The 11,836-nt window shown below is 38.5% G+C and overlaps 1 protein-coding gene across 1 annotated transcript; it reads right to left on the reverse strand.

Moving 5' to 3' along the window:
• Positions 1-968: 968 nt before the first annotated feature.
• LOC107762127 (single-strand DNA endonuclease 1) lies at positions 969-11,271 on the reverse strand. Its single transcript, XM_016580453.2, has 14 exons — positions 11,069-11,271; positions 10,798-10,955; positions 9,842-9,903; positions 9,590-9,711; positions 9,189-9,240; positions 8,930-9,002; positions 8,756-8,829; positions 5,469-5,528; positions 5,177-5,342; positions 4,975-5,074; positions 4,709-4,791; positions 4,354-4,454; positions 3,358-3,488; positions 969-1,594 (listed from the first exon to the last, which is right to left on the reverse strand). The coding sequence occupies exons 1-14, from the start codon at positions 11,134-11,136 to the stop codon at positions 1,048-1,050; spliced, it is 1,797 nt and encodes a 598-aa protein (XP_016435939.2). The 5' UTR covers positions 11,137-11,271; the 3' UTR covers positions 969-1,047.
• Between the last annotated feature and the right edge of the window lie 565 nt (positions 11,272-11,836).

The following is an 11,836-nucleotide window of genomic DNA, read 5'->3' on the forward strand; positions in this document are numbered from 1 at the left end:
GCCACTCTAACTTCTCTTTGGCATGGTCCTCAGTCTTGAATAGCATGGTCGAAGCTGGTAATGTTGTTTGCCCATTTTGCGAAAACATTTGTTACGCAAATTGTCTCCCTAAATCAACGAACGGCGTTTTCATTTCCTTGCCTACTATCAAGTGCAATCATCCTGAAGGTTATTTATTGACTTCTTTCAACATGTTAACAATAGGCGTAGAATCCAGTTGAAGAATTTCATTGGCAAATCCTTGAAATGTACCAGTTATCTCAATGTAAAGCTATTGCTGCATTTACCTCGACCACTCGTCTTGCTCGGGGATCCGGCAGCCGGTTGGCTACTGTTATTGCTATACTCACCTCTTTATATTCCCGTGTTTACTTCCTTTATTGCACACTGAAGCTAACTTAAATCTCAACACACTTGTTTCGGTTTGATTTTTTTAGGAGGGAGGGAAGTCAAGTAATCAGAGGCGGATCTAAGATTTTTATAACATGGGTACGCCACTAAAGAAAGGAGAAAAAACTATTAAGTGGGTATTGATCCCTACTCCTCTAGGTAAATAAATTAGCATTTAACCAAGTGCATCATTTAGTCTCTTTGGAACATGAGTACAATCAGATAATATTATTAGATCAATGCTAGAAAATATGTACATGAAAAATATAGTTTGACGGAGACACCATGGGTTCACATGCCCCATATATTGGGCTATAAATCCGTCCCCTTGAGTAATAAGATCCAACAGCAAGAGTAATAGGAATTAGCTTAGCCAGTGATCGGAAATGCTTTATGGAAGAAGGGGTCTCGTTTTCTTTTCGGTTACAAGAGAGCGAGAGTGTGTACATTCAACATTCTAATTCTCATTTGAAGATGGCTGGCTGGTGGTATTCTATGGCTACAGGTTGCTCATCTAGGAGAGCAGACTAAGAAAATATATTGCGACAAGTTGACAGCATGCGAGCAATTGCCAGAGATGGGGAAACTTATGATAAACATTAGAATAAATATATATATACACAACCCATTACACCAAACAAATATCCACGGCCACTTTCAGTAAAACTTGTCCTTAATTCCCGCAATGAACATTCTCAGTTCTCTGGCTCTTCTTATATGTTCAGGAGAAAACATATCATTTTCTGAATCACTAAGCTCAATTACATCAATGCATTCAACGTTGTCCTCCTCCTGGTGTTTGGATTTCCCAGAAGCATGCCGCACTGGTGGAGGACTTGTGAGATCAATTACTTCAGCTTTAGACAAAGCTGGTAAAATGTCGTCCTCTTGGCAAATGGGGCTCCCAGAAGCAAAACCCTTCTTGACACTGTAGCTATTCCACGTACTATGCGTCTGTATGCTTGAGTCTATATGAATTTGAGCAATGCTTTCATCATCTTCTGATGCTGATCCAAACAAAACAGTTGCACCATCAGCAGCTGAGCTTTCTCGATCAACCTCAAGCAAGAGGTCTTGGAGTTTTTGATCAATCTGACCCAATGGCGGCATTTTCTCTAGTCTCGGTCGTCTTGACCTAGTATTATTTCTTTTCTTTCCTTGAACTCGTCTTTCCTGGAACTCCAAAATCCTTTCCGGACAAGCCCTGTTGGCAAAGAAGAGAAAAGATTCAATAACATAGATCAACCAATTTTTTAGTCAAAGAGGAACCTTGTATTTTATTCTGAATGGATTTCTCTTGAGCTTACATAGTTACTAAGCAATTGCTATACCTGGAATTAATGCATTTTATGTCAACCTTCTGGCCGATAGTACAAATTCAGGAAAACTTAAACTAACATCCTCATTGAATTTATTAAGTTCTAGTGCAGTCAGATATGTTGTAGACAAGCAACAACAAGACCTGGCATCTAACAATGGCTTGCTATTCTAAATAGAAAGTAACAGGAGTTGATTTGACCAAACCGTGTTGTGATACATTTGGGGGCAAAAGAGACCTTAATAACAGTGATATCATGCTTCAAAAAGCAAAATTGAGAGGGAAAAATCTTGCGCATAATTGGTGTCTACACCAAACCACATTAATTCATCATGGTCAAGTGATAAATTGAGGTGAGAAAACGTATTACTTGATCATGGTTAAGTGTTGGAAGCGTACGCATAAGTAGAGGCGGAGCCAGGGTTTCAAGCTTATGGGTTCCGAGATCCTAGTCCTTTTAAATTACTGGGTTCTAAATTAATAATATTTATATATTCAATGGATTTAGATATAGGGTTTGGACCAAAGCTAGTGGGTTCAGCCGAATCCGCAAACCAAACACTAGCTCCGCCCCCTATAAGTCATCTAATTATTGGTTTGGTGCAAATACTAGACGTGGATAACAAGCTGGACAGAATAACATAAAACAACACAAACCAACATACTGATCTAAAAGTTGCTTCACCGGAGGGCCTAAGTTGATGATCATGAATTTATAAATTAGAATTTAGGTAGAAAAGTGGTGTGCTTAAGGAATCATCTCTTTTTCAAAAACCAAAGCAGGAAACAAACTGTTAATGGCTTATTCTCAATAAACATGAATACCTTTTACTACTCAAGAAATTGGAAATTTTCGTTGTTCCAAAAGGTATGACCGGAAGCCATCTCATATAGCTGCTATTGATGATCAGACCAAATCTCTTCAATTTGATATGCATAACAAAAGCTTATTTATCAAACAGTCTTCTACTAAACTCCATTGGCGTTCATGGAATATAGGATTCTCCTTTCCATATAAATAAACCTCCGTGTAAAGACATTTTACAACGGCAAGAAAACTACGCTTCTTAATTCCCCCCAAAAATGTACTTCCTAGTTTTTTCTTGCATGGAGTAGAAGGTGTGAGTCTTTATATGTATTGTGAAACGTCTTGCTACTCAAACATAAAAATATTTAGGTCTTCGCAGAAAATACCTAAGCGATGCAGTTTGTTACAGATATCCTTCACCTTTTAAAATGTCGTGTTTGATGCATTAAGTTGCATTTAGGTCAACAATATCACCAACCAATGTGATACATATATGAATTTACATGAGCTGTTGAATCAAAAAAGAGTTCTTGCTCATTCATCTTTTCAGGAGATAGAGAACAGAATGAAATTTCTAAACTCCAATATGTTAGAATATTTTGGTAATAATATGACCAAAAAATTTATTCAGTAATTTTCATGATGACGGAATTTGACGACCTACCCATCTGAAAACCAGTTTCAAAATGGTTCAGACAAATGGTTATTTTCCTTATTTCCTATTGCTTTCGATGATGTATAAATAATTAAAAACTGACCTTACTGATTAATCCGTAAATTAGTAGCCCCTTAAATCATTAGAACATATCTCTGTAAGTCATCAAGTTAATAGTTGACATACCTCTGAACGAGATCAGCTGGTACTATAGAGGTTTCAAGTCCATCCATTTCTTCCCAAGATACCTCAAAGCAATCTACTCCTTGAACTTTCCTCGGCTTTATAATTCGAGATAAAGGACACTTTATTGGCATCTGTGCATGTTCAGATCTTAGAAATCGTTTCCAGAAATAGACTTGATAAAATGAAATATAATGCAATAGAAAAAATATTCCAACAAAATGATCACAAAGATATTGAGATAACCATAACTCAAGGCGTCATTACATGTGCAGCCTTGCAGCATACCAAACTTCCTTCTCACAGACAAAGCAGACATCACAAACAGTTCACACATTAAGACATCTAATTTTCATATGGCACAACTGTCAGGCCCCTATAATGATGAGGCCATTAAATTGTTATTCTATTTTCAAAGTCTTTCAGATATGCAATCTCTTCTCTTAATTAAGATGGTGAAACATCTTTTGCAATCATATTACTTTGATTTCTCCTTTCAGCAATATTACATTACATTCAAGTCTGTTAAATGTACAACCCCAACTCTCGAAATGAATGAGAGAATGTCTTCCAAATCATGTATTTTATGGTCTTGAAGTCACAAAGTATCAAACATATCCAGAATGCTAGTGATTCGGTACACGTTCCCTGAATCACTGGTCTGATCAAAGCATACAGAATCCCACAACCATCTCTCATCTACTTTCTGAACCCAAATATTTGGGGCTAGTTAACTGGGACAGAATACAATTTTGATAAGCAATAAAGAAGTTTCAGTATCATCTCTGAATAGAGAAGTGCAATGAAGTTCTGCAGATGCTACTATCATCACGAGGATCATTCTCAGGTAGAGATATGCAGAATAGCGTAACTGCAAAAATGATCTTGATAGTAAACTACTGTACGGAAGCAAAGTTGGTTTCAGAAACCACTGAGTTTGAAGCACAAAAAGTTGTATTAAGTAAAATTGAGCATTCATTGCAGTAGGATGAGCATTACCTCATTTAATGGAAGCTGGACTCCCAATTGTGTTGCAGTGGACCGCAAGTTGGCGAATCTCCGCAGTTCCCTTTCAGCAATCTTAGGAAGGATATACTCGTCTGAGCCACAAAGAACAGAGGGTTTCAGAAAAGACAAGCTTCTCATTAATTGGACCAACGTCTAAGGTATTGCATATTTAATTCTTTTAACTATTACAGAAAATGAAACTATCAATTTAAAAAAAAAAAAAAGACAATCGCAGTTGGAATTATCCACTATGGATGCCGAATCACAGGAAACAGGTCAGATAAGTGCATGAAATAGAATTCATATCAGCTTGTATGAAGCACCAAGATTTGGCTCATAGAAACACCTGTCTTCTCAGGAGGCCAATCAAGAAATTCAGTGCATATTTGCTGAAGCTGGCTGCGGATATATGGATACAACACAAGAATCCTGCAACAAATATCTTTCTTTTCAGACGTCTTGGTTCTTAACTAACATGTCAACAGATTTATTACCAGCACAATGTAATGTGGTAAAACTTTAACCATTAAGGCAAAAGGGAAAAGCAAAAAAATGAGGAAAAGAAGAAAAAAGTGCAACTTTGTATAAATGCTGTCTCAAATAAGAATCTACCGTTGTACGGCATCAGATTCCGCTGAATGGCACTTTGGTTTCAGATATGCATTTAATACTTGCAACGTCTGACTTTTCATTTGTGAAGGGCATTTGCTTCCTAATGCAAAAAGGAAAAGTAGCAATAAAAATGATTACTACATATTAGTCAACACCGGATATTTTTAATTTCCTTATTTTTTCCTCTTTCCGAGGGACTCACCATTAGGATTTTTATACTCTGCAGCATTTTCTCTACCATTGCATTTGTCATCTTCAATCTTTTTCTTAGAACCTTTTTGCTTCTTTACGAAGGAAAATCCTTCTGATGCAATCCATTGAAGAACAGCACTATCACCAATTGATTTAACAATCTGACAAGCTGACTCCTATCAACACAAAAGCATGTCATACCATAAGCATCGGATTTTAACCCTTTTCAGTCATAGACATGTTAAATTGAGAGGAAAAAAGAATGCATGTCGGATACAAGAAACAAAATTTCCAAAACTTACCCGACCAAGCCCATAAACTCCTTCAGAGTAATCACCACCAAGAATAACAGCCAGCGTTATCTGGAAAAAGTAATTTCCAAAAAGCAAGCCCCAACAAATACATCAAAAGTTTAGACAATGAGTTGCAATTGTTGATCTGTTCCACAGACAAGCAAGGTCAATAAAATTCTGACGCCATCAGACTTCGTGGAATCAGAAAGATTCACAGTTTCTCCATTCACATCATTTATGTAATGACCCGGCCGGTCGTTTTGAGAGAATTAGCCCCGAACCCCTATTTATTGCTCCCTCTACTTCAGTTAGTGGTTATGTAACTTGCCGCGAGGATTTATTTTTGGTTTCGGAGTGGAATGGGACACATAGTCCCTAAAATGGAAGCTTAAGTCGTAGGAATTGACCGTAGTTCGAACTGTGTGAAGGCGACTCCGGAATGTAGTTTTGACGGTTCCTATAACTCTGTAGGGTGATTTTGGTCTTAGGAGCGTGTTCGGATGTTGAATCGGAGGTTCGTAGGTCATTTTAACGTTAATTGGCGAAAGTTGGAAATTTGATGAATTTTGGGAAGTTTGACCGGGAGTGGACTTTTTGATATCGGGGTCGGATTCTGATTCTGGAAGTTGGGATAGGTCCGTAACGTCAATTATGATTTTTGTGCAAAATTTGAGGTCAATCGGACTTGATTTGATAGGTTTCGGCTTCGGATGTAGAAGTTTTAAACTTTAAAGTTCATTAGGCTTGAATCGATGTGTAATTCGTGTTTTTAGCGTTGTTTGATGTGATTTAAAGGCTCGACTAAGTTTGTGTGATGTTTTAGGACTGGTTGGTATATTTGGTTGAGGTCCCGGGGGCCTCGGGTGAGTTTCGGATGGTTAACGCATCATTTTTGGACTTAGAAGATTTTATGGTGTTGGGCTGGTTCTGGTGTAATCGCACCTGCACAAGGCTGACCACAGGTGCAAGCCCGCAGGTGCGAGCAATGGGGCGCAGGTGCGGGGCTGGGGGAATTGGCCAGTGGTCGCAGGTGCGGCGTAAGGGCCGCAGAAGCGGAGTCGCTTCTGCGGGGGATCGATCGCAGAAGCGGACGGGTGCTTGGGGAAGCTTCCGCAGAAGCGGACGAAGGACTGCAGAAGCGCATCCGCAGATGCGGACATTTGCGCGCAGGTGCGGAATCGGGGAGCTTAAGTGAACTCCGCAGATGCGGAGACTTCACCGCAGAAGCGGAATTTGGTCCGCAAAGCGGAAAGCCTGGGCAGTGTTTAAAACCGAAGGGTTTTGTGATTTTTGTCATTTTGGACTTTGCAAACTCGGTATAGGGCGATTTTTGAGAGCATTTTCGAGGGATTTCTTGAGGTAACTCTCTTGTGCTTATTTTTGATCAATAATCTTGTTTCCCCGTTGTTTTCCCCACCTAGATTGTGTGTGTTTAAGGTGAAATGTGGGAGTTGAGGCTAGGGATTTGGAAAGTGTAATTTGGGGATTTGAGTGGCGATTTGGTGTCGCATTTTGGTAGTTTTGGTATGGGTGAACTCGATATCGAATGGGTGTTCGCATTTTGTGACTTTTACCCAATTTTGAGACGTGGGCTCGGGTCGACTTTTTGGGGCAATTTTTCGATTCTTTGCTAAAGTCGTAGATTTATGATTTAAATTAGTTTCTTGTAGTCGTATTCATGTTATGTAATTGCTTTTGGCAAGATTTGGGCTATTCGGAGTCGAAAAGTCGAGGGAAAGGCATCCTTATCGATTGATTGAGCGAGATTTGAGGTAAGTGACTTGTCTAACTTTGTGTGGGGGAAATCCCCTTAGGATTTGGTACTATTGTAACAATTTGTGATATGTGAGCGCCGTGTACGCGAGGTGACGAGTGCGTATACATGCTGATTATAGAAAAATTCGGTTCTTGCTGATTTGTCATCTTTTAAAATACATTAACTGAGTTGTCTTCTTTTAAAATATATTAACTGAGTTGCCTTAACATATGTAGTGATCATGTTTAGTCTAGCATCGCATGTTTATGTGCCTTAACTCTTACTTGCAATTTGTGCAACATGCTTAGTTGAATTACCTGCTTTCCTTGATTTGAATTAAATCTTTAACTGTAAGATTCTTGCTGAAAATTTGTGTTTTCCTTCGATTACGTGCTGCATATTTACTTTAGGACTACGAGGCGGTTCCTCGGGAGATCCCCTGTACTGCATATTTACTTTGGGACTACGAGGCGTTTACTCGTGAGATTCTCCTGTACTACATATTTACTTTGGGACTACGAGACGTTTACTCGGGAGATCCCCATGTACTGCATATTTACTTTGGGACTACGAGGCGTTTACTCGGGAGATCCCCCGTCTTACATATTTACTTTGGGACTACGAGGCGGTACCTGGGGAGATCCCCCCTTGTCGTGCATATTTACATTTCACACTACGAGGCGATACCTCGGGAGTGCCCCCGTTCTTTACCTCTATTTACTGTGCTGATATTTTCTGAAACTTCTTATTGTTTAAATTCTCAGTCATTTCAAAATATTATTTTATCTTTTGCCTTACTTTTCTTTTAAACCAGTAGGGCCCTGACCTGACCTCGTCACTACTCTACCGAGGTTAGGCTTGGCACTTACTGGGTACTGTTGTGGCGTACTCATACTACACTCTACACATCTTTTTGTGCAGATCCAGGTTCTTCCCACCAGACCAGATACCAGTGAGTTGGATCGCACGTGGAGACTTCAAGGTATATCTGCCAGCGTCCGCAAACCTCGGAGTTCCTCTCTATCCTTATTACGTTATTTCCCTGATTTTCTTTAGACTTGATGTATAGAGACACTTAGTATTTCTATTAGAAGCTTGTGACTTGTTTCCACCGGGTTTTGGGAGTTGTAATTATTGAATGACAGTTTTACATTTATATATCATGTGTTGAGATTTGGAATTCAGTTTGTTATTCATTGATTCCGCAAATTGTTAGGCTTACCTAGTCTTAAAGACTAGGTGCCATCACGACGTCCTACGTAGGGAAAACAAAATGGGGCCGTGACAATTTATCAGGACATAATACTTGCAAGTTGCAACAAATCTCTTAAAAGGTGATCATATCGTTGTATTCTGAAGTCTAGAATAAAACTAAGAAATGAAATAAGTTTTCTTTCCCCACAAGATTGATTGGAAGTGTTTTCCCTTAGACTGATATGGTTTACACTTTATTCTATTTGGATGCCAATTATCACGACTTCAGAACAATATTCTTTCCATTGTAATCAATAGTACTGGAAGAAAAGAGAAAAAGAGTTACCAAGGAGTTCCTTCCAAGTCCAAGCTTTCTCTCAATATCATCCATTTCATAGCAAAGAAGATACCCACCTTCCCCTGAATCTCGGAAAGAAGAAGTATGAGTACATCAACATAAATGAAAAACACTACTAAGAGTCAAAAGAAAAGAACAAACAAATAATATCTCAATTCTCACCAAGGCAAATATCTCTATACACTGTCCTTGCCCCAAATAGGAAGACATCAGAATCTGATGTGAAACATCCATCCTGATAATTACAATCAGTACTGTGTGATACAAAATGAGGTTGCTCCAGCGGAAAAAACCAATAATTGTTATGGTAATAATTTTCTAAAAGAACAGAGTTTTAGAACCACAATTATATCAGGAAAAACTAGCTTAGTTCTCTGAAATGAAGCATTACTAGCATAATGGATCGATGACTTCCACTTACACAGAATGATTCATAGTTTAATACTGCGCATTGAGCTTCAGCCTCCTCAATCCTGAAATTTTTTGCAGATTCCAGCAGTCAATAGTTGCAAAGAGTTACTTTCTAACTCCAATAGTTATAAGCTTCATATATCACACAACTCATTGAAGCACTGTCAATTCACAAGTCAAGGCACTTTTATCACATGGAATGACCTGGTTTCTGAAAACGTGTATTCTTTCAAGTATAGATACCTGGAGCAAGTTAAGATGTAAAACTAACGTCTGATAATATCCCATAGAACAGGAGATGGAAGACAATCGTCTCAAAAGATAGTTGATTTCCTTTTATCATTTACAAAAATGTTCGCTTTCTGACAGATCAATAGCATGAGAAAAACAAATGCATAAGTAAAGAGTTACCCATCTAAGCAAGGAATTCCAAGTGCATTTCCAAGAACTTTAGCCTCCTTTATCATGCGTGAAAATTCAGATCCTGCGTTTCTTCGTATTGATGACGGTTTAATCGCCTCATCTTGAGTGAGCTACATTATATAAAGCTAGTGTATAATGAGCAAAGTAAAATAGAATGTAGGTCAACAAATAATTAAAGGAGTGTTGGCAGGAGGATGGGCAGAAGCAGATAAATGGAAACAGATAATTAAGTAGTCTTACCACATTTCCAGGATTTAGTCGCCTTCTATAAGTAGATGATTTGATAGCAGGAATGGCTCCATCTGGAAAAGGAAAAAAGTTCCACTGTGATGTGTATCATGTATTAAGTACTGTCGATCCCTATATTCCAACACCCAATATGCACATTCCAACACATACAACCAACACCAACTATGTCCCAATCCCAACCAAGTTGGGGTCAGCTAAAACATTCCAACAAGCTTAGTTTCAAGACTTTTTCAGAGACAGCAAATATTCTAAATTTCTTTGGCTAACTGTGTTTGGTACGAAGGATAATATTTTCCGGAAAGTGTTCTAATTTATCCATGGTTGGTTGGTCAACATGTTTTGGAAAATATTTTCTCTAGGAAAACAAGCTCCTTAAAAATAAGAAAAATAACTACCCTGGTAGGAGTAGGGAAAACAAGTGCCACAAGTGGCATTCCAGCTCACCACGCCCCTAACCCCACACTCCCATTCCAACCAACTCCCACCCCCACCCCATAGTCTCCTCTCCAACATCCCTCACCTTGACCACCGAACCCCAGACCCCACCCCAGACCCCATAGTGATTTTGTAGATTATATATAAATGCTCTAGGACAATATTTTCTTCTTACTTACCAAACGCCAGAAAATAAGTTTAGAAAACCCTTATTTTCAGGAAAAAGATTTTCTTTCATACCAAACACACCCTAAATAGACGTTTCCCCGCAAATGCTAGACTGTGTGAAGCAACAATACTTTTGTGGGTGGTGAGCCGCAACTTGATAGTAGCAGAGCAGCATCTATGTGGAACCAAACTCAAATCTCAATATTGTCTTGAGTACTACAATTAAGAATCTTCACCATCTTACACAGTAAACTAATTAAGAATGCAACAATAGCAAGTAAAGTACTTCTTAATTGAAAATAAGTGAAGTATAGATTTGCACAAAGAAAGAAAAAAAAAATTACCGGTGACAAAGATGAGGCTACAATTCAAAGCAATGAGAGCTCTAAGGCGGTGGAAGAGACCCCTGAGATAAAGCTTGTCTTTGATGGCACAGTGAGATTTGTTGACATTTTGAAGTTGAACTATCCAGCAAGAAAGATCTATACATACCCTCTTGTTCCTTTTACACGCATCAAACCCCGAATTAATTAGAAGAACCACAACAAGTAAAAGATTGTGGTGTTTTGGAAAAATAAAAAAAAAGTAGGGGTGAAGTTGGATTAGAAGACTTAGTGGAGATGATGAAGAGGAAGAGTTTTCTTGCAAGATTCTAATATGTCCCAAAGGTTCTTTACGCCCATCCTTCTGTTCCCGTCCCTATACACTTTTTGCTATATGGGGTTTATGAGGAAACATACACTTCAACAACTGCTAAGAACATAGGCCATAGCGGTGTCGATTTATCAGAGAAATAACCGTTGTTTTTGAATTTTGATTTGTACTATTTCGACTACTTCCACAATTTATAGGGGCTGTTTTAACAGCTGGTTCAAGTAGGAAATAAGATTAATTATAATTTTAGTCCCCCAACTGTAGGTTTTCTCTCTTGTTAGCCCCCAACTTTCTTTTTTTGACCACAAGCTAGTCCTCCCATTAAATGCCGACAATGCCTTTTTTTTAATGATTTTTAATAATTTCATTCATCTAAGCTTGCTTTCATATTTTCTTTTAAGTGGTAGACTTCTAGAAAATCGTACATTCATTGATTCACTTGAAGATGAGTTGTTTTGCTAGATAACGTCACATTGCGGATGAGAAAGTTGAGCTTGCGCTTGACAATTGAAACTCAGCTAGTTGAGCTAATAAGAAGAAAGATATGTTGCATAGAGAAGTTGCACAACTCATCCAAGTGAAGGAAAGTGCTTCAGCAAGCTCTCTATAGTCGTCGTAGTTCGATCTTTTCACATTTTCTTTCTGACAGAATCCAATATATGGGAAATTCACGTTAATGTCTTCCAGTTTATGGCTTAGCCCATAACCATTGAACTAAATAGGTTGGTT

Source organism: Nicotiana tabacum, chromosome 4 (assembly GCF_000715075.1).
Source record: "Nicotiana tabacum cultivar K326 chromosome 4, ASM71507v2, whole genome shotgun sequence".
Lineage (NCBI taxonomy): Eukaryota > Viridiplantae > Streptophyta > Magnoliopsida > Solanales > Solanaceae > Nicotiana > Nicotiana tabacum.